This window comes from Hyla sarda, chromosome 13, assembly GCF_029499605.1.
Source record: "Hyla sarda isolate aHylSar1 chromosome 13, aHylSar1.hap1, whole genome shotgun sequence".
Taxonomy (NCBI): Eukaryota; Metazoa; Chordata; class Amphibia; order Anura; family Hylidae; genus Hyla; species Hyla sarda.
This window is the reverse complement of record NC_079201.1, coordinates 15542307-15565883: the sequence shown is the minus strand read 5'-3', so window position 1 is coordinate 15565883 and position 23577 is coordinate 15542307. Positions and strand designations below refer to the sequence as shown.

Sequence of the window (23577 nt, the reverse complement as noted above, 5' to 3'; positions counted from 1 at the left end):
TCGGACACGTGATTTGCCGCGAGCAGGGGGTGAGAGGTCAGGCGGCCATCTTGAGCTGGGCCATAGGGGGAGAAAAAAAAAAAAAAAGGAGTAGGGGGGTTGCCCCCAAAAAATAAACAACGACCCGCCGGAGCGTCATGGCGTCATTCTCCGAGCCGGCCCTGGAGAAGAAGCTGTCGGAGCTGAGTAACTCGCAGCAGAGCGTGCAGACCCTGTCCCTGTGGCTGATCCATCACCGGAAACACGCGGGGCCCATAGTCGGTGTCTGGCAGCGGGAGCTGAAGAGAGGTAACGTGTGTGTCCTGTGGGGGGCGTCAGTGCTGGCCTCTACCCCCCCAGCATTGCGGACAGATTGGTACGACCTGGGCCTCTCACGTTATAGCTAACAGAGCATGCTGGGACTTGTAGTGTTCTATTAGTATTTCCCCAATCCTTGGCTCAACAGTGCAGAACCACAACTCCCAGCGTGTCCAGATGCATGCTGGGAGTTGTAGTTTACCAATAGAGCAGTATTTCCTAACATGCAGCTTTTTAACTGTTACAAAACTACAACTCCCATCATGCCAGCGCAGCTTTATGTTGTCCTGGCATGCTGGGAGTTGTAGTTCTGCAACTGCTGCTGGGCCATGGATTAGGCAAGCATGCCCTAGAACAGAGTTTCCCAACCGGGGTGCCTCCAGCTGTTGCAAAGCTACAACTCCCAGCATGCCCGGACAGCCGTTGGCTGGCCGGGCATGCTGGGGGTTGTAGTTTTGCAACAGCTGGAGGCACCCCGGTTGGGAAACACTGCCCTAGAAGCTTTAATACGAGACGGCCCAGGTTGTAGCAGTCTGTCCGCCATGCTGAAAGAGAGCGGCATGCTGGGGAACCACTGCAAAACTACAACTCCCAGCATGCCTGGATAGTCTGAGCACGCTGGGGGGAAGTAGTTCTACAACAGCTAGTAAGAAGCATGTTGGAGGAAACAGCGAACTACTGCACAACTATAACTCCCAGCATGCCTGGACAGCCCGGGCCATGCTGGGAGTCATAGTGTTAAGAGAGCTGCATGCTGGGAAACCTCAGAACTACAACTCCCAGCATGCCTGGATAGTCTGAGCACACTGGGAGAAGTAGTTCTACAACAGCTAGTAAGCCGCATGTTGGAGGAAACAGCGAACTACTGCACAACTATAACCCCCAGCATGCCTGGACAGCCCGGGCCATGCTGGGAGTCATAGTGTTAAGAGAGCTGCATGCTGGGGAAACCACTGCAGAACTACAACTCCCAGCATGCCCGGACAGCTAAAAGCTGCGCTAGCATGATGGGAGTTGTAGTTTTGCAACGCTACTCTGCTGGTAAACTACAACTTCTCCCAGTGTGCTCAGACTATCCAGGCATGCTGGGAGTTGTAGTTTTGCAGTGGTTTCCCAGCATGCCGCTCTGTAGCTGTGCATAACTTTCAGCATGGCGGACAGTCTGGGCCGTCTCGTATTATAGCTTTTAGGGCAGTGTTGCCCAACCATGGTGCCTCCAGCTGTTGCAAAACTACAACTCCCAGGGTGCCCAGAGACATGCTGGGAGTTGTAGTTTACAAATAGAGCAGTGTTTCCTAACATGCGGCTTTTTAACTGTTGCAAAACTACGACTCCCATCATGCCAGGGCAGCTTTATGGCTGTCCGGGCATGCTGGGAATTGTAGTTCTTCAGTGGTTTCCCAGCATGCACCTGTCTAGCTGTGCAAAATTATGACTCCCAGCATGGCCCGGGGTTGTAGTTGTGCAGTAGTTCGCTGTTTCCTCCAATATGCGGCTTACTAGCTATTGTAGAACTACTTCTCCCAGCGTGCTCAGACTATCCAGGCATGCTGGGAGTTGTAGTTTTGCATAGCTATAACTTTCAACATGGCGGACAGACTGCTACAACATGGGCCGTCTCGTATTATAGCTTCTAGAGCAGTGTTTCCCAACCGGGTTGCCTCCAGCTGTTGCAAAACTACAACTCCCAGCATGCCCGGACAGCCGTTGGCTGTCCGGGCATGCTGGGAGTTGTGGCTTTGCAACAGCTGGAGGCACCCTGGTTTTGAAACACTGTTCTAGGACATGCTGGTGTTGCTGCAAAACAGTATTGCATAATCCATGGCTCGGCAGCAGTTGCAGAACTACAACTCCCAGTGTGCTCAGACTATCCAGGCATGCTGGGAGTTGTAGTTTTGCAGTGGTTTCCCAGCATGCTGCTCTGTAGCTGTGCATAGCTATAACTTTCAGCATGGCGGACAGTCTGAGCACACTGGGAGACGTAAGTAAGCTAATAAGCCGCATGTTGGAGGAAACGGCGAACTACTGCACAACTATGGACAGCCCGGGCCATGCTGGGAGTCATAGTGTTAAAGGGGTACTCCAGTAGAAAACCTTTTTTATTTTTTTTTATTTTTATTTTTAAATCAACTGGTGCCAGAAAGTTAAACAGATTTGTAAATTACTTCTATTAAAAAAATCTTTATCCTTCCAGTACTTATTAGCTGCTGAATAATACAGAGGACATTCTTTGCTTTTTGGAACACAGAGCTCTCTGCTGACATCACGAGCACAGTGCTCTCTGCTGACATCTCTGTCCATGTTAGGAACTGTCCAGAACAGCATATGTTTTCTATGGGGATTTTCTCCTACTCTGGACAGTTCTTAAAATGGACAGAGATGTCAGCAGAGAGCTCTGTGTTCGGAAAAGAAAATAATTTCCTCTGTAGTATTCAGCAGCTAATAAGTACTGGAAGGATTAAGATTTTTTTTAATAGAAGTAATTTACAATTCTGTTTAACTTTCTGGCACCAGTTGATTTAAAAAAAAAAAAAAAGTTTTCCACCGGAGTACCCCTTTTAAGAGAGCTGCATGCTGGGAAACCACTGCACAACTACAATTCCCAGCAGGCCCGGATAGCCAAAAGCTGTGCTGGCATGATGGGACCAGTAGATTTGCAACACTACTCTGCTGGTAAACTACTCTGCTGCGTGCCCAGATGCATGCTGGGAGTTGTAGTTCTGCAACAGAGTCATGGATTGGGGGATACTGATGGACCCAGAATGCCCTGTCAGCTATTACGAGAGAGGCCCAGGTCGTAGCAGTCTGTCCGCCATGCTGGAAGTTCTAGCTTGGCACAGCTAGAGAGCGGCATGCTGGGAAACCACTGCAAAACTACAACTCCCAGCATGCCTGGATAATCTGAGCACGCTGGGAGAAGTAGTTCTACAATAGCTAGTAAGCCGCATGTTGTAGTTTACCAGCAGAGTAGCGTTGCAAAACTATTGGTCCCATCATGCCAGTGCAGCTTTATGCGGTCCGGGCATGCTGGGAGTTGTAGTTCTGCAGTGGTTTTCCCAGCATGTAGCTCTCTTAACACTTACTCCCAGCATGGCCCGGGGCTGTCCAGGCATGCTGGGAGTTATAGTTGTGCAGTAGTTCGCTGTTTCCTTCAACATGCGCCTTACTAGCTGTTGTAGAACTACTTCTCCCAGCGTGCTCAGACTATCCAGGCATGCTGGGAGTTGTAGTTTTGCATAGCTATAACTTTCAGCATCACGGACAGACTGCTACAACCTGGGCCGTCTCGTATGATAGCTTCTAGGGCAGTGTTTTCCAACCGGGGTGCCTCCAGCTGTTGCAAAACTACAACTCCCAGCATGCCCGGACAGCCGTTGGCTGTCCGGGCATGCTGGGAGTTGTAGCTTTGCAACAGCTGGAGGCACCCTGGTTGGGAAACACTGTTTAGGGGAACGCTGGTGTTGCTGCAAAACAGTATTGCCTAATCCATGGCCTAGCAGCAGTTGCAGAACTACAACTCCCAGCGAGCCCAGATGCATGCTGGGAGTTATAGTTCACCAAAAGAGCAGTGTTCCCCCAACGTGCGGCTTTTATACGTGTTTCAAAACTACTAGTCCCATCATGGCAGTGCAGCTTTTGGCCGTTTGGGCATGCTGGGAGGTGTAGTTTTTGCAGTGGTTTCCCAGCATGCAGTTCTCTAGTTGTGTAAACCAACACTTGTTGGAATAAAACCTATGTTTTGCAACAGCTGGAGGCACGCTGGTTGGGGACCCACACTGCTTTAGCAGAAATACAACTCCCAGCATGCTCGCTGTCTGAGTGCAGCTATTTTAGGATGATTGTGTTAGATGAGAAGGTGATAATCGGATTGGCTGACAGCTAGAGATAAGCGGCGCCTGATACTTCTGCAGAGTGAGAAATGAGCTCGGTAATAAGGGAAGAGGGGGCTCGGTGATCGCTGGCAAGTCTCTTGTCTTACCTTGTGGTCTACGATGGCCCCTATAATTCAGTAGGTTTTTTCCATACAATGTTGTGACCCTCAGGTAGCTGGCGCCGTGCCGTGTGACCCTCAGGTAGCTGGCGCCGTGCCGTGTGACCCTCAGGTAGCTGGCGCCGTGCCGTGTGACCCTCAGGTAGCTGGCGCCGTGCGGTGTGACCCTCAGGTAGCTGGCGCCGTGCCGTGTGAACCTCAGGTAGCTGGCGCCGTGCCGTGTGACCCTCAGGTAGCTGGCGCCGTGCCGTGTGACCCTCAGGTAGCTGGCGCCGTGCCGTGTGACCCTCAGGTAGCTGGCGCCGTGCGGTGTGACCCTCAGGTAGCTGGCGCCGTGCCATGTGAACCTCAGGTAGCTGGTGCCGTGTGACCCTCAGGTAGCTGGCGCCGTACCGTGTGACCCTCAGGTAGCTGGCGCCGTGCCGTGTGACCCTCAGGTAGCTGGCGCCGTGCGGTGTGACCCTCAGGTAGCTGGCGCCGTGCCGTGTGAACCTCAGGTAGCTGGCGCCGTGCCGTGTGACCCTCAGGTAGCTGGCGCCGTACCGTGTGACCCTCAGGTAGCTGGCGCCGTGCCGTGTGACCCTCAGGTAGCTGGCGCCGTGCCGTGTGAACCTCAGGTAGCTGGTGCCGTGTGACCCTCAGGTAGCTGGCGCCGTACCGTGTGACCCTCAGGTAGCTGGCGCCGTGCCGTGTGACCCTCAGGTAGCTGGCGCCGTGTGACCCTCAGGTAGCTGGCGCCGTACCGTGTGACCCTCAGGTAGCTGGCGCCGTGTGACCCTCAGGTAGCTGGCGCCGTGTGACCCTCAGGTAGCTGGCGCCGTGTGACCCTCAGGTAGCTGGCGCCTTGGGGTGACCCTCAGGTAGCTGGCGCCTTGGGGTGACCCTCAGGTAGCTGGCGCCTTGGGGTGACCCTCAGGTAGCTGGCGCCTTGGGGTGACCCTCAGGTAGCTGGCGCCTTGGGGTGACCCTCAGGTAGCTGGCGCCTTGGGGTGACCCTCAGGTAGCTGGCGCCTTGGGGTGACCCTCAGGTAGCTGGCGCCTTGGGGTGACCCTCAGGTAGCTGGCGCCTTGGGGTGACCCTCAGGTAGCTGGCGCCTTGGGGTGACCCTCAGGTAGCTGGCGCCTTGGGGTGACCCTCAGGTAGCTGGCGCCTTGGGGTGACCCTCAGGTAGCTGGCGCCTTGGGGTGACCCTCAGGTAGCTGGCGCCTTGGGGTGACCCTCAGGTAGCTGGCGCCTTGGGGTGACCCTCAGGTAGCTGGCGCCTTGGGGTGACCCTCAGGTAGCTGGCGCCTTGGGGTGACCCTCAGGTAGCTGGCGCCTTGGGGTGACCCTCAGGTAGCTGGCGCCTTGGGGTGACCCTCAGGTAGCTGGCGCCGTGCGGTGTGACCCTCAGGTAGCTGGCGCCGTGCGGTGTGACCCTCAGGTAGCTGGCGCCGTGCCGTGTGACCCTCAGGTAGCTGGCGCCTTGGGGTGACCCTCAGGTAGCTGGCGCCGTGCCGTGTGACCCTCAGGTAGCTGGCGCTGTGCTTGGACCCTTTGCTTAGGTGGCTGGCGCCGTGTGATGTTCCTCAGGTAGCTGGAGCCGAATTGTGGCTGAAGGCTGTCCGGACATGCTGGGAATTGTAGTTTTGCAACAGCTGGAGGCACCCTGGCTTGGAAACCTGTCAGGAGTCTAGGACATGTCAGAGATTTATACATCCATATTATTGCCCCCGGCTGTTTGAGCCATCGGACCCACAGTGTCTCTGTATTAGATTAATGTGAACCCAGCCCTAAAGGGGTTATCCAGGATTAGAGAAACATAGCTTTCTTTCAGAAACAGCGCCACCCCTCTCCTTATTTTGTGTGTGGTATTGTAGCTCGGTTTCATGGAAATAAGTAAAGCTGAGCTGTAATATCACACACAACCTGAGGACGGGTGTGGCGCTGTTTTAGAATAAAGCAACTATGTTTTTCGAATCCTTGATAACCCCTTGAAAGATTCCTTGTGTGCCCTAAATCAGGGCTCCACAAATCCGAGGTGCCAGATCGTCATGGGACACTAATGACTGTGACACAGGATGAGATGAGGGGACACTAATGACTGTGACACAGGGAGAGATGAGGGGACACTAATGACTGTGACACAGGGAGAGATGAGGGGACAGTAATGACTGTGACACAGGGAGAGATGAGGGGACACTAATGACTGTGACACAGGGAGAGATGAGGGGGACACTAATGACTGTGACACAGGGAGAGATGAGGGGGACACTAATGACTGTGACACAGGGAGAGATGAGGGGGACACTAATGACTGTGACACAGGGAGAGATGAGGGGACAGTAATGACTGACACAGGGAGAGATGAGGGGGACACTAATGACTGTGACACAGGGAGAGATGAGGGGACACTAATGACTGTGACACAGGGAGAGATGAGGGGACACTAATGACTGACACAGAGAAATGAGGGGACACTAATGACTGTGACACAGGGAGAGATGAGGGGACACTAATGACTGTGACACAGGGAGAGATGAGGGAACACTAAGGACTGTGACATAAGGAGAGATGAGGGGACACTAAGGACTGTGACACAGGGAGAGATGAGGGGACAGTAATGACTGTGACACAGGGAGAGATGAGGGGACACTAATGACTGTGACACAGGAGAAAGATGAGGGGACACAGGACTGTGACAATGTGCAATGTGAACACAACCTTATTATCGTCCTTAGCGCTTATTTTGGTGAGAGTGTGTGAGCCCATCTGTCCCAACAAGGCGACCATCAGATGGCGCTCTTCACTAGCCCTTGTCTGTCCGGCCATGCTGGGAGTTGTAGATTTGCAACAGCTGGAGGCACCCTGGTTGGAAAACACTGCTCTAGGACGTGTCGAAAGTTTTGATTGGTCGGGGTCTAAGTGTTCTCTACAACTAAACCCATAGCTCATCCTTCCCCTCTCGACAACCTATTTAATTGTCTAAATATAATTTATTAGCTATATAGAGCAGTTTCCCCTCTTACATGCATGAAGTGAGGGAATGACATCATCCATCCAGCCATCCACTCTGTCTCTGTCCAAATCCCTCTCTGAAAGCAGCCCCCACCCTCCTGAGGGACACAGACCATGTGGTTTCTGCCCTGCACTGATGAGTCATTCTCTCTTTATTGCTGAGAACTGGGAGGTGTGTGCAGCCTTAGCCAATCAGACACTGAAGCTCTCTCTCTGCTGATCAGAGCAAGAGGGTGGGGGCTGCTCTCAGAGAGAGAGAGCTAGCAGAGCGGAGCTGCAATGATCGCTGGGAGATGTAGGCAAGGGGAGGGAAGGATGGCAAAGGTAATCAAGCAGCCAGAGAAGATAACAGAGGCCACAGGAGCCATGCATATCAGGCAGGATGGTTTACAGGCACCTATATATATTTTACGGTAGAATCTCATCAAATATAAACATATATACCTCTGGGGTTAATTTGCACATAAGAGTAATTTTTCAAATTCTGCACCTGAACGCTGCAACAGGACGCCGCGCTCCCCACCTGCTCCATGAGATTGAGCTTCCCTCCTTATCTTTATGGCAGCCGTCACCAAGGACCAAAAGTCTAATATCATGGTTATGTTGGCATCATTTAGTGATGGTATTAAGTGCAACATGAAAAAAACCTTAGGCCCCTAACCTTCAGTCATTAGGGTTCTGTCAGCCTACTCCTCATCCCCTGATCCCTCATCACATGGTGCTGTCATCATACTCCTCATACCCCGATCCCTCATCACATGGTGCTCTCCATATTCTCATCATACCCCGATCCCTCATCACATGGTGCTGTTATCATACTCCTCATCCCCTGATCCCTCATCACATGGTGCTGTCATCATACTCCTCATCCCCTGATCCCTCATCACATGGTGCTGTCATCATACTCCTCATCCCCCGATCCCTCATCACATGGTGCTGTCCATATTCTCATCATACCCTGATCCCTCATCACATGGTGCTGTCCATATTCTCATCATACCCTGATCCCTCATCACATGGTGCTGTCATCATACTCCTCATCCCCTGATCCCTCATCACATGGTGCTGTCCATATTCTCATCATCCCCTGATCCCTCATCACATGGTGCTGTCCATATTCTCATCATACCCTGATCCCTCATCACATGGTGCTGTCCATATTCTCACCGTACCCTGATCCCTCATCACATGGTGCTGTCATCATACTCCTCATACCCTGATCCCTCATCACATGGTGCTGTCATCATATTCCTCATACCCTGATCCCTCATCACATGGTGCTGTCATCATACTCCTCATACCCTGATCCCTCATCACATGGTGCTGTCATCATACTCCTCATACCCTGATCCCTCATCACATGGTGCTGTCATCATACTCCTCATACCCTGATCCCTCATCACATGGTGCTGTCATCATACTCCTCATATCCTGATCCCTCATCACATGGTGCTGTCATCATACTCCTCATACCCTGATCCCTCATCACATGGTGCTGTCCATATTCTCACCATACCCTGATCCATCATCACATGGTGCTGTCATCATACTCCTCATACTCTGATCCCTCATCACATGGTGCTGTCATCATACTCCTCATACTCTGATCCCTCATCACATGGTGCTGTCATCATACTCCTCATACCCTGATCCCTCATCACATGGTGCTGTCATCATACTCCTCATACCCTGATCCCTCATCACATGGTGCTGTCATCATACTCCTCATACCCTGATCCCTCATCACATGGTGCTGTCTGCTGTCATCATACCCTGATCCCTCATCACATGGTGCTGTCAGTATTCTCACCATACCCTGATCCCTCATCACATGGTGCTGTCATCATACTCCTCATACCCTGATCCCTCATCACATGGTGCTGTCATCATACTCCTCATCCCCTGATCCCTCATCACATGGTGCTGTCATCATACTCCTCATCCCCTGATCCCTCATCACATGGTGCTGTCATCATACTCCTCATACCCTGATCCCTCATCACATGGTGCTGTCATCATACTCCTCATACCCTGATCCCTCATCACATGGTGCTGTCTGCTGTCATCATACCCTGATCCCTCATCACATGGTGCTGTCAGTATTCTCACCATACCCTGATCCCTCATCACATGGAACTGTCATCATACTCCTCATCCCCCATCACATGGTGCTGTCATCATACTCCTCATCACATGGTGCTGTCATCATACTCCTCATCCCCTGATCCCTCATCACATGGTGCTGTCATCATACTCCTCATACCCTGATCCCTCATCACATGGTGCTGTCATCATACTCCTCATACCCTGATCCCTCATCACATGGTGCTGTCATCATACTCCTCATACCCCAATCCCTCATCACATGGTGCTGTCATCATACTCCTCATACCCCGATCCCTCATCACATGGTGCTGTCATCATACTCCTCATACCCTGATCCCTCATCACATGGTGCTGTCATCATACTCCTCATACCCTGATCCCTCATCACATGGTGCTGTCATCATACTCCTCATACCCCGATCCCTCATCACATGGTCCTGTCATCATACTCCTCATACCCCAATCCCTCATCACATGGTGCTGTCATCATACTCCTCATACCCCGATCCCTCATCACATGGTGCTGTCCATCATACCCCAATCCCTCATCACATGGTGCTGTCCATCATACCCCGATCCCTCATCACATGGTGCTGTCCATCATACCCCGATCCCTCATCACATGGTGCTGTCCATCATACCCCGATCCCTCATCACATGGTGCTGTCCATCATACCCCGATCCCTCATCACATGTGCTGTCCATCATACCCCCCTTTATTACACGGCGCTGTCTTCATTCTCGTCATACCCCGATCCCTTATTACACGTTGTTGTCATACCCCGATCCCTTATTACACGTTGTTGTCATACCCCGATCCCTTATTACACGTTGTTGTCATACCCCGATCCCTTATTACACGTTGTTGTCATACCCCGATCCCTTATTACACGTTGTTGTCATACCCCGATCCCTTATTACACGTTGCTGTCAGTGTTCTCGTCATACCGCGATCCCTCATTACACAGCGCTGTCATCGTTCTTGTCAGATCCCGATCCCTCATTACACAGCGCTGTCATCATTCTTGTCAGATCCCGATCCCTCATCACTCGGTGTTGTTTGTATTTTCATGCAGAGGAGGTAATTTCTTCCACTGAGAATATCCGCGCTCATTACATTCCTTTTAATAAATAGTCGGGTAGAAAGAATAATGTAGACTCCGGTAACACATTCATTCAGGTCTAGGCCTTAGGCTGTGTTCACATCTGCGTCAGAGGCTCTGTCACAGATTTCATTATGTTTGATGGAAAAAGTATCGCGGCGCGCAGTCAATGAGGTCGATGGGGAGCTGCTGTTGTCCTGTGCCGGATCAGGCAGATGGTTGCCTTTTTTCATTTTATAAAAGGGAAGCTGCAGAGCAGATGAGGACTGGGCCTCCGAGGGGTTTACTGGATTTTTTGTATATCGTGCTGCTCTTGGGGGCTGTGGGTCCAGTTCGCTTGAATACTAATCATACATCATAAGATAGTGGTCCAGCATTTAAAGGGGTACTACACTGGAAAACCTTTCATTTTTTTTTTTTTTTTTTTTTTTTTTTATTTTTTTTTTTTAAGGCAACCCTTTTTAAGTGCCAGATTTGTAAATGACTTCTATAAAAAAAAATCTTACTCCTTCCAGTACTTGTCAGCTGCTGTATGCTCTACAGGAAGTTCTTTTCTTTTTGGATTTATTTTTTGTCTGACCATAGTGCTCTCTGACACCTCTGTCTGTGTCAGGAACTGTAAGCACTGCGGAATCTGTAGGCACTATATAAATAAATAAATAAAATAAAGTATGTATGTATTTTAAAGGGGTGCTCCAGTGTTCTGAACATTTTGTTCAGAATGCTCGGAGGCTGTGATCGTGACTTCACGGCCACGCCCCTCGTGAGGTCACTCCACCCCCCCATTCATGTCTATGGGAGGGGGCGTGTCATCCGACACGCCCCCTCCTCTAGACATGAATGGAGGGGGTGTGGTGTTATGTCACCAGGGGGCGTGTCCGTAACGTCACGACCACTGCTGCACCACTGGGTTACAACACCGGTTGCTGTGGGAAATTGCGGAGGCCCAGCAGTGTGAACCCCGCGATCAGATATCTTATCCTTTTGGATAGGGAATAAGCTGTCTAGCAGGGGAGTACCCCTTTTAAGTGGGAGGAAAGGACACCTCTGGCTGCGGCTTTTCTCCCCTGAGAACATAAGGATTGGCCATCGAACACGAGTCATACTGCGCTCAGCCAATCACCGAAGTCCCGACTTGGCTGGCGATAGGCTGAGCAGCAGTGTGGCGTTTTCGGCCCCGGCAGCCGGTGCCGGTGTAGTGGAGAATTTTGTGTCTTGAAGCGTTCTCACACTGCCGCTCAGCCTATCGCCCGCCGAGTCGGAACTTCACTGCGGCTGGTGATTGGCTGAGTGCGGAATGACTCGCCGACCACCAGCAACCAGGAAGAGGATCGCGACGGAGACCAGGGGAGCGGAGGAAGGTATGTACCATCTTTATTTTTTTACTGCCGGCAGTATGGGGGACAATTTTTATATTCTGGAGTTCTCCTTTAAGGGAAGCTGTCAGCTGCAATTCACATTCCAAGCTGCTGACATTGTCAGATCGATTTTAGGATAAGGAGACACATGGTACCTTAATATATCGGTCTGTGCCTCCATTATATAGAAAATAAAATGTTTCTCTGGTGCCAAGTGTCAGAGGCGAGAACGCCTCCTTGCTCCCTCTTCCATCCCTGTTTCGGCTTTATTAGCAGCAGGAAGCCGAGCCCTGTTTATAAACCTCACATCTGTGCATATGTTCAAAAGCAAGATTTGGAAACAGGGCTTGGCTTCCAGCTGAATGTCTATCAGGGATGGGGAGCGAGGAAATACTCCAGCCCTCTAGCGGCTTGGGAAGTTCTCTTTGACACATGTTCTGCTCCCCTGCTCTTCACTCCTTCTCCCTGGTCTTGGAAGTATATGGCTCCGAAACAAGAGGGGGTGGCTCCAGTTATGATCTCCTGTTGGCGACACCGCAATGTTGCGGCAACATCAGTAACGTCATGATGCCATTGGTTATTGCATGTGCGCATGATTTCGCCCACTCGTGTTGATCGTGACTGGCCCGGTCCCGTCTCATCTTGGAATGGTACACTTCTGAGATGACCAGGGAGCGAAAGTGGAGAGCCAGGGTGCAGAAGACGTATGACCTTTTCTTCTTCCTGGACAACCCCTTTTAAAGGGGCTAGCCAGGAGAAAAAAAACTTATCTTTATATATCAACTGGCACCAGAAAGTTAAACCGATTTGTAAATTACTTCTATTATAAAATCTTAATCTTTTCAGTACTTATCAGCTGCTGAAGTTGAGTTGTTCTTTTCTGTCTAAGTGCTCTCTGATGACACCTGTCTCGGGAACTGTCCAGAGTAGAAGCAAATCCCCATAGCAAACCTCTTCTACTCTGTGCAGTTCCCGAGACAAGCAGAGATGTCAGCAGAGAGCACTGTTGCCAGACAGAAAAGAACAACTCAACTTCAGCAGGTGATAATTATTGGAAGGATTAAGATTTTTTAGTAGAAGTCATTTACAAATCTGTTTAACTTTCTGGAGCCAGTTGATAAAAAAAAAAAAAAATTACATTTTTTTCCTGGATAACCCATTGGGGCTGACCAAGTATTTTAGTGAATGGGGTCTCCCAACTCCTCTCCAACAGATGTCAGGGAAAAGAATTGGGCATGTTGTAATCCAAAGGTCCCCAAATATGAGTACTGGCCAACAGATGATGGTGGGAAGATAAAGGATCTGCTTCTTGAATTCTGGAGAGGAAGTGTACTTCCCTCTATCCATTGAGAACGCTTGCACGCTCGTCCTGAGCGGAGCATGCATGTGTATGGAAAGGAGGGGGTTCGGGAGGAATAGCCGCAGAATAAGTGTTCGACAGACAGCTATTCAAGGTGTCTGAACATCTTCCTCCTTCTGCTCTATAAATATTAGATGATCGGCCGTACGAATTAGGTTAATTTCGGCTAAACCGATCTCTTGTACTTTGGACCTGAAAATCTTAAAGGGGTATTCCAGCGAAAAACTTTTTTTTTTGTTTTGTTTATATTTTTTATTTTTCATATCAACTCGCTCCAGAAAGTTAAACAGATTTGTAAATTACATCTATGTAAAAATCTTAATCCTTCCCGTACTTATCAGCTGCTGAAGTTGAGTTGTTTTTTTTTATGTCTGACAACAGCTGCTCTCTGCTGACACCCCTGTCTGTCTTGGGAACTGTCCAGAGCAGAAGAGGTTTGCTATGGGGATTTGTTTCTACTCTGGACAGTTCCTGAGACAGACAGAGGTGTCAGCAGAGAGCACTGTTGTCAGACAGAAAATAACTCAAGTTGAGCAGCTGATAAGTACTGGAAGGATTAAGATTTTTTTAATAGAAGTAATTTACAAATCTGTTTAACTTTCTGGAGCCAGTTGATATGGGGAAAATTGTTTTTTTACTGGAATACCTCTTTAAACTTTTGTTGGGTGGGGATACAACTGGTTTTGGTTGGAGTTCTCTTTCAGGGAATAGGAACATCTATTAGGTTGGGTTCACACCATGTTTTTGCAATACAGTTCCTGTCTCAGGTTTTTGATAAAAAAAATAAAAAAAAATAAAAAGATTCCTCAAAACGTGTACAAATTTTTATCCGTATACGGTTTGAAAAATGATGTCCGGTTGCATCCGTTTCTTAAAGGGGTACTCCGCCCCTAGGCATCTTATCCACTATCCAAAGGATAGGGGATAAGATGTCAGATCGCCGTGGTCCCGCTGCTGGGGATCCCCGCTGCGGCACTGCGCTATCATTACAGCACAGAGCGAGTTCGCTCTGCACGTAATGACGGGTAGTACAGGGGCCGGAGCATCGTAACGTCACGGCTCCGCCCCTCGTGATGTCACGGCCCGCCCCTTTCAATACAAGTCTATGGGAGGGGGCGTGGCGGTCGTCGCGCCCCCTCCCATAGACTTGCATTAAGGGGACGGGCCGTGATGTCACGAGGGGCGGAGCCATGACGTCACGCTGCTCCGTCCCCCGTATTGCCCATCAGCAAACTCTCTCTGTGCAGTAATGATGGCGGGGTGCGCAGAGGGGATCCCAGGACTCCCCAGCAGCGGGACCGCGGCGGCGATCTGACATCTTATCCCCTATCCTTTGGATAGGGGATAAGATGCCTAGGGGCGGAGTACCCCTTTAAGAAACAAAAGTATATGTTTTTAACTTTTCATTCCATTGTGAATAAAGTTTCACTTGGTTTTTGAAAAAAAAACTGCAAAGTCAAAAATCGGATGGTGAAAACCGTATGGAACCTTACGCATATACGGTTCTGTACGGTTCCCATTGACTCCCATGTCAATACGGTTTTTCACCTGGACCAAAAACCGTGGTAGGCTACAGTTTTGGGTACGGGGGGGGGGGGGGGACTGACAAAACCGTACAGGGTGCAAAACGGACACAATCAGATGCATCATTTGGCATACGGTTCTCAATGGAGAGTCAATGCATATGGTTTTCAATATGGTTTCAAATTGAAACTGTATTGCAAACACGTGGTGTGAACCCAACCTTAAAGGGGTACTCCACTGGCCAGCGTTTGAAACATTTTAGTTCCGAACAATGGGGTCGGCCAAGCCCCCTCGTGCCATAAGGCCGCGCCGCCTCAATGCAAGTCTATGGGAGGGGGCGTGATGTCAGTCACGCCCCCTTCCATAGACTTGCATTGAGGGGGCGTAGCCGACCCCATAGTTCGGAACTCAATGTTCCAAACGCTGGCCAGTGGAGTACCCCTTTAATCTAACCAATGGGAATTGGTGAACTTGGTGCATTGACCTTCTGTATGTTATCTAGCTGTGTTCTAACAGGACTATAAAAAAAGTCCAATGTGTTTGGAGAAGTCGTAACCGGTTCCAAGCGCACACCTGGCTGTTCGTATCCCGTTACCATTTCTAAAGGCGCCTCAGCGCGGAGCTTCCTGTAGACCAGACGCCTGTTCTCTAGACCTCGGCACAACAGATGTTGAAGTCGGAGATGAATTGTAGTTCTGGCCCAAGTCTCATCAATATGAATCCCTTCGGATCAGATCCGTGCGTACTATAAACCCACAGAAGAATACTTGCAGGTGGGAGGAAGGTTTTTTTTTTTTGGCAAAAAACATTGACGTGCGAAGCTTAAAGTTTCATAACTGGAGTTCTGAAGAAGACTTTTCTTAGCCCCGAATGTCAAAAATACTTACTTTACCTTAATTGTATATATAACAGGTCAGTGCTTACTCGGCACATTTTGGGCATGTGGGATTTTTCTCTAGTTTTCGCCCCTTCAGACTTGACCTTTTTTAATTTTAGTTTTCTCTGAGCTAGTGAGCTGCTTTAAAGGGGTACTCCGCCCCCTAGACTTTTTAACCCCTCACCCAAGATGAGAGCTCTTAAGTCTTGGCCATTAGGTGCGTCCCTTCCCTATAGTCTGCTATCTTCTGCCTGTTGTTAGGGGAATTCCATCTCTCTCTTAAAGGGGTACTCCGGTGAAAACCTTTTTTTCTTTTAAATCAACTGGTGGCAGAAAGTTAAACATATTTGTAAATTACTTCTATTAAAAAAAATCTTAATCCTTCCAGTACTTATTAGCTGCTGAATGCTACAGAGGAAATTCCTTTCTTTTTGGAACGCTGATGACATCACGAGCACAGTGCTCTCTGCTGACATCTCTGTCCATTTTAGGAACCATGCATAGCAGATGTATGCTAAGGGCAGCATGGTGGCTCAGTGGTTAGCACTGCTTTCTTGCAGTGCTGGGGACTTGGGTTCAAATCCCACTAAGGACAACAATAAATAAAGCGTTATTATTATTATACTAACGTCAGCAGAGAGAACTGTGCTCGTGATGTCATCAGAGAGCATTCCAAAAAGAAAAGAATGTCCTCTGTAGTATTCAGCAGCTAATAAGTACAGGAAGGATTAAGATTTTTTAATAGAAGTAATTTACAAATATGTTTAACTTTCTGCCACCAGTTGATTTAAAAGAAAAAAGGTTTTCACCGGAGTACCCCTTTAAGAGAGAGCACTTCACCTGGCTGTAGCTTGTAATGACAGCAGTCGAAGTGGACTACTCATTCCTTATAGACTATAATAGAGTGGATCAGTCAGTCGAGTGCACTCTGCAGGTGAACGTCACTAGAGATGAGTAAAGTCAAAGAAATTGGATTGGTCACGAACCTCGCGGCTCGGCGGTTGCCTGACTTTAGCCGGTGAGCTGGAAAAGGTGGATACAGTCCTAGGAGACTCTTTCCTAGGACTGTATCCACCTTTTCCAGCCCACCGGAGCACCGGAAAGCTGAACTAATTTATGCAGGATAAGTCATCAACTGCCGAGCCGAGAAGTTTGTGACGAATGGAATTTACTGTAACTTGGCTCATCTCTACACATCACCAAAGAATAGCGGATAAGCTGTCTGATCGCGGGGGGTTCAGAACACCTTTGTGCCCGGACGGAGATTTCAGTGGGTCCTAGCGGGAGGAGCCTACGTCACTACATCTCTATAGCACACCCTCAGATGTAGCAGCAGAATGGAAGAGATTATAGAGCAGTACTGAGCAATAGATATATTATATATATATATATATATATATATATATATATTAACTTTAATATGTATAAGGCTTAGATGGGCTATTACAGGGATCGAGAAATCCCAGGTCACCATGGCAACTAACATTTTTTTTTTATCCTGGTTCCTGACACTAGTATGATGCGCACCCAGAAGTCAGGCCCGCTCCAGACCCAGCTGGGTACCGGCTGATCTATATTGAGCTGACGCCTGCCTGTTAGGACTCACTCTCATGCCCTTTATTTAACCGTGTCAATTTAGACAGTTATGGTGGTCCGATTGCCCCTGTGATGTAGTTGTGGGGTGCTGATGTACTTGCGGGGGGGGGGGCCTGAGCGGTATACCGGTTCATACCGAATACTGAATTTTTTAGGCTGCACGATATGAATTTTCCCCCATACCCCAATACCGGTTGGGCCCCTCCCCCATCGGGAATGTATTAATTGGCCTAGCGCAGCGCTGTCCTCACATCAGGGAACTAACCCTATGTTACCCACCAGCACTGTTCTGCCCCCCCAATTAATGATCAGCCCAGCGGGGTACTACTCACATAGGTCAAGCACTGCCCTCCTCCTCTTTGTTGGGGGCCGCCGGGCACTGGAACTCTATACTGTACGCCAGTGGTCTCCAACCTGCAGACCTCCAGCTGTTGCAAAACTACAACTCCCAGCATGCCCGGACAGCCGTTGGCTGTCCGGGCATGCTGGGAGTTGTAGTTTTGCAACAGCTGGAGGTCCGCAGGTTGGAGACCACTGCTGTACGCTGTATCCCAGATAAAGAGAATAAACTGTAACTCACCTACGTCGGCCGCACGCTGGGGACGGGAACGTGGACAGCCGTCAGCCTATCACCGGCCGGAGCGATGTCCCGCTTCTTACATGACAGTGGGCTCAGCCTATCACTGGCCAGGGCGTGCGGGTCACATGATTGGGTTTGGGGGGGGGGGGGGGGGGCAGAACAGCGCTGGCGGGTCACATGATTTTTTTGGGGGGGGGTTGAAAATACCGTTATATACCATGGAATCACCGTAAGTTTAAAAAAATACCGTGATACACCTATTTGGTGATACCGCCCCGGCCCTACCGGCCCTAGCCTCGGTGCAGGCCTTTTTTCGGCAATCGATTAATGCCTGCTTCAGACAGGCTGTAGCAATAGAGCGCCACTTTCATACATCAATGTAATGTTTATGCGTTACGTTGATCTATGAGCAAACTTACTATTACAAAAGGGTTAAAAAAAAAAAATAATAATAATAGTAAATAAAATTTAAAGTAAAAAAAAAATAAAAATAAATCATGTGTATAATAATGTATAAAAAAATAAAAAGAAATCAGAAAATTAACCTAATTGGGGTGGGGGGGGGGGGGGGGTAATTCATCAGGAGTGATGTAGGTGCACCTTTATTTACCCCAATAATTTGTGTGGTGGAAACTGTGTACATGGTGCAGCCCATATATCTGGTGCTGATCCAATTTCACTTTGTATGGTGTTCCCTGTGTAACCCATGTGACAAAATGTGACTTTTTGGTAATGCTGTCCACAGTTTTGTAAGCCTAGTCAGGGCCGGTGTAAATTTTTAATTTTTTTTGCCTAATTTAGCACAGTTGCGATTAAAAGATGCGCCAAACTGAAAAGTCGCACCTCATACATTCCTCACCACTGCATGAGATCAACTGAGATCGCCACTTGGTATGTTCTGTTTTTTTTAATAACCTTCTAAATAAAAAAGTCGCAAAACTTTGGCGCCACTTACTGCACCAAAGAACAGTAAATTGATTAAAGGGGTTCTCCTCTGGAATTATTTTATTAAATTATTTATTTATTTATTTTTTTTTTAAGTCAACTGGTGCCAGAAAGTTAAAGGGGTTCTCCCCCATAAGGTGATTTTGGTATGTACCTGGCAGACAGTAATGGACATGTTTAGGAAGGATCTGCGCTTGTCTTGGGGATAAATGGCTATGTTGTGAGATTACCATAACACTGTGGCTAGCTTTTTGTGAACTGGTATTTCCTGTTTGACTTTTTCTTTTTTTTGACTACAAATCCCACAATTCCATTTTCCTCCCTTTTCACACATCAGCCACCCAATACATTGAAACATAAATGAGCTGCAACCATTCAAAAGACCTGTGGTTTTCAATCAGGGTGCCTCCAGCTATTGCATTAGTTGCAGATCTCTGATCTCTCTCCCACCAAGCGATCGCTCCACCTATTGAAGCAGGACAGTCTCCCTGTCATCAGCTGACTAGTGATGTCAGGTCTCGGCCGCATTGCAAGCTGGGAAAAATCTGAGACAACAGTCATTTTGTATCCTGGTAAAAATAAATATTGGGGTGAAAATCACATAAGAATAGTGAGAAAACCCTCACATACAGGTACAGACACTATATTATGGACTACACTAACTTTACAGCCCCTGTAGCATAGTCAAATAAAAAAAATAAAAAATCCTGGAATACCTAGTTAAACAGATTTGTAATTTACTTCTATTAAAAAGTCTTAATCCTTCCAGTACTTATCAGCTGCTCTATGCTACACAGGAAATTGTGTAGTTCTTTTCTGTCAGACCACAGTGCTCTCTGCTGACACCTCTGCCCATTTTAGGAACTGTCCAGAGTAGGAGAAAACCTCTCCTTCCCCGGACAGTTCCTAAAATGGACAGAGGTGTCAGCAGAGAGCACTGTAGTCAGACAGGAAAAGAAATTCAAAAAGAAAATAACTTCCTGTGGAGCTTACAGCAGCTAATAAGTACTGGAAGGATTAAGATTTTTCAATAGAAGTAATTTACAAATCTGTTTACCTTTCTGGCATTAGTTGATTAAAAAATAAATATATTTTTTTCCAGGGGAGTACCCCTGTAATGAATCCCCCCTCCCCCAAGTAGTATTGCCGCATACGAAATTGTCCAAACAATTTTTAAGTGATCACATTCCTGATCAACGCTAAACAAGCGTCAAAATGGCCGATTTTTGCTCACATCATGTCCTAAAAAAATTTTATTAAAAAAAAAAAGTGATCAAATAGTCAATACTCCGCAAATGTGGTGACGGCTCATGGCGAAAAAAGTCAAATAAAAATGGTTGTTTCATATAAATCCTGGTTCCGAAATTCGGAATCAAATTTATTAAAGGGGTTATCGAGGGAAAATACTTTTTTTTATATATATATATATCAACTGGCTACAGAAAGTTGAACAGATTTGTAAATTACTTCTATTAAAAAAATCGTAATCCTTTCAGTACTTATGAGCTTCTGAAGTTAAGGTTGTTCTTTTCTGTCTAAGTGCTCTCTGAGGACACGTGTCTCGGGAACCGCCCAGTTTAGAAGCAAATTCCCATAGCAAACCTCTTCTAAACTGGGCGGTTCCCGAGACACGTGTCCTCAGAGAGCACTTAGACAGAAAAGAACAACCTTAACTTCAGAAGCTCATAAGTACTGAAAGGATTACGATTTTTTTTAATAGAAGTAATTTACAAATCTGTTTAACTTTCTGGAGCCAGTTGATTTATAAAAAAAAAAAGGGGGGGTTTAAGGGGTTGCCCACTACATGCAGACGTGGTTTTGTCTGCGTGTGGCAGTGTTTTCCCAACCAGCGTGCCTCCAGCTGTTGCAAAACTACAACTCCCAGCATGCCCGGACAGCCGAAGGCTGTCCGGGCATGCTGGGAGTTGTAGTGTTGCAACAGCTGGAGGCACACTGAGAAACACTGGCATGCGGTATGCACCGTTTCCTACATCCGCGCCATTGTCGTCTCTCTCCCCCCACTATCAACCAAGCGTAATAAAAAAAACGAAACCCTATCCAAATTGCCGGCATTTTTAATAAACCGTAATAAAATACAGAACAGTGGTCTCCCGACGCCACTCAAAATCGTCTCTCATTTGCCGCAGCCCTATCTCATTGCGAGGATCGGTAAATAAATCCTTAATGCTTCGCCTCTACTTCCTTTTTCTTCGTCTGACATCCCGACCCTTCTCGATGAATGCACAATAATCCTTCAGCGCACTTACGTATTCAGTGACCGCTCAGGCGAGCAATGCGCCAAACAAGCGCGTATTATACGTATGATCTTCAATCCTCCTAATTTCTCATTCTAATGGCCCTTAATATCACTCAGTTGGGTAATTTGCTGGAGGTTGCCTTGGTAATACAATCGCTGCAATCATTCTGTAATGTTTGATGAATCAAGTAGCGTCGGTGACACTTGGACTCTCTCTCTCTCGGTAAATGGCTGTATCCGGTATAATCACAATACAATGTGGAGCTAATCGCAGTCAAAGAGCTTTGCCGCCTTTCGGAGCCGAATTGCCTTTTCAGCGCGGTCCTCTCCTGGAAGACAGATGCGTTCAAGGGACGCGAGATCTTATCCTGTCGAAAGAAGTCATTTTAGAACATAAAACCTCATTTTCTCGAGTCCATTACTGCATAGGCATATAATACAAAAAAATTTATTAAAAAATATTAAATACATAAAAATTAATAAAAAATAATAAATATATATATATATATATATATATATATACACACACATTCATACACGTGCATGTATATTAAAAAATAAATAAATTAATTAAATAAAACTGTCCTAGCTTTCCCACTATACAGAGATCAGTGCTGGTTGTTGACATGGCCGCACAATAACAACATCCATTATACAATAATCGCCTGTCATTTTAAACGACATCCCTCCATGTAATAGACAATGGGATTCCTAACCTATTTGTGTATCATGTCATTTACTAAAAATGGCTTCTTACCCCTGAAAAGAAAGCTCTAAAGTCGTGGCCTCCCTTCTCTACAATCTACTATCCTCTGCCTGTTGTTAGAGGAATTCCATCTCTCCCTGAAACCACGGCCACAACACATACTATGACCAATGCAGCCATTGGTCATAGTATGTGGGCATGGTTTCGCACTATCCCACTATACAGAGATCAGTGTGGGCTCTTGCATGTTGACATAGCATCCAGGATAACAACTAAAATCCTACAATGGTGGCTGTACATTCAAACGCAATCCCTCCATCTGATGGCCAATAATATTCCTAACCTATTTGACAATCACTTTATTAACCAAAAAGGGCTCCTAACCTCATAAACGTATCTAAAGTCTTGGCCAATTGTTGCTTTCCTTCAGTACAATCTGCTGTCCTCTGTCTCATGTTAGGGGAATTCTGTCTCTCCTTGAAAACTCGCCCACATGCTATATCCAATAACTAAACAATATTGCCGCAACTTCGGTAAAGCCATGTAGCCATTGATCATCGCGTGTGGGCATGGTTTCACACTTATCCACTACACAGAGATCAGTGTGGGCTCTTGGAGGCTGACATGGCTTCCAGGATAACAACATTCATTATACAATGGGCATCTGTCATTCTAAACGCCATCCCTCCATGTAATAGCCAGTGGGAATCCTAACCTATATGTTAATCACTTAATTTACCAAAAATGGCTCCTTACCGCAGATAAAAGCTCTTAAGTCTTGGCCATTAGGTGCCTCCCTTCCCTACAATCTGCTGTCTTCTGCCTGTTAGGGGAATTCCATCTCTCCTGAAAGAGAGTAGGCAGGGAAGCCCCCAAAAGATGGGTAGGTAATTCCCCTCTATTAGGTAGAAGCCAACAGAAGGTAAGGAATCCTCTTACTAGGTTGAGGCCCCCAGAGGTTAGGTCAGGTATCCCACCTCCAGTTGTTAGGTAGATGGGGTATCCACCCTTTTTGGTAAATAGGGAATTGACCCTATTTGGTAGAAGCCCCCAATAGGTAGCTAGGGAATCTACCCTATTGGGTAGAACCCCCCCCCCCCCCCTGCAGTTAGACATAGGGTAGGGAACCTCCTATTAGGTAAATTCCCCCATTAACTTGTTTTCCCCAATAGGTCTCCACTCCCATTCCCTCCTCTCCCACACAGAGGCCTCTGCATGCTCCACTCTGTTAGTGATGCAGGACCTTCACCCGTAAGCCAGAGTGGTGCAGGACCTGTCGTTTGATGGAATATTGTCATCACTCAACAGGTCATGCACCACTCCAGATAATGGATTGAACGATGAAGAGGCCTCAGCACAGGAGCAAGAGATACACACACACACACACACACACACACACACACACACACACACACACACACCTGTATATGTATGTATCATTTTTTATTAATTTTTTTCTCTTAATGGTCTGCAGGTATCCGGATGGGTATAGGGGACATTGGTATTGGGACATCCCTACTTTTGACTAGGGATTGACCGATTATCGGTTTGGCCGATAATCACGATTTTGGACATTATCGGTATCGGCAATTACCATGCCGATAATGCCCCGGCCAGAGACAACCGTCGCCGCCGCTGCCCCATTGCCTCCCCATCCTCTGGCCACATACTGCTGCCGCTGCCCCATTGCCTCCCCCCATCCTCTGGCCACATACCACCGCTGCCCAATCTCCTCCCCCTCTCGCCAATCCTCTGCCACATACCGCTGCTGGCGCCACCCCCCCCATCCCCAGGGTTATAATTACCTGTTCCCAGGGTGCGCGATACTTCTGGCTCCTGCGCTGTTGCTGGTGTGCTGCGCAATGACGAGTGACGTCCC

The 23577-nt window shown here is 47.9% G+C and overlaps 1 protein-coding gene across 3 annotated transcripts in view; it reads left to right on the top strand.

Moving 5' to 3' along the window:
• The first annotated feature begins 3 nt into the window (after positions 1–3).
• Positions 4–23577, top strand: part of RPRD1B (regulation of nuclear pre-mRNA domain containing 1B) — a 59350-nt gene continuing 35776 nt past the window's right edge. For all 3 annotated transcript variants that reach the window (XM_056549746.1, XM_056549747.1, XM_056549745.1), the window contains exon 1: positions 4–288. In XM_056549746.1, the coding sequence (XP_056405721.1) occupies positions 138–288 (151 nt within the window). In that variant the 5' untranslated portion in view covers positions 4–137. The remainder of the gene's footprint in view (positions 289–23577) is intronic.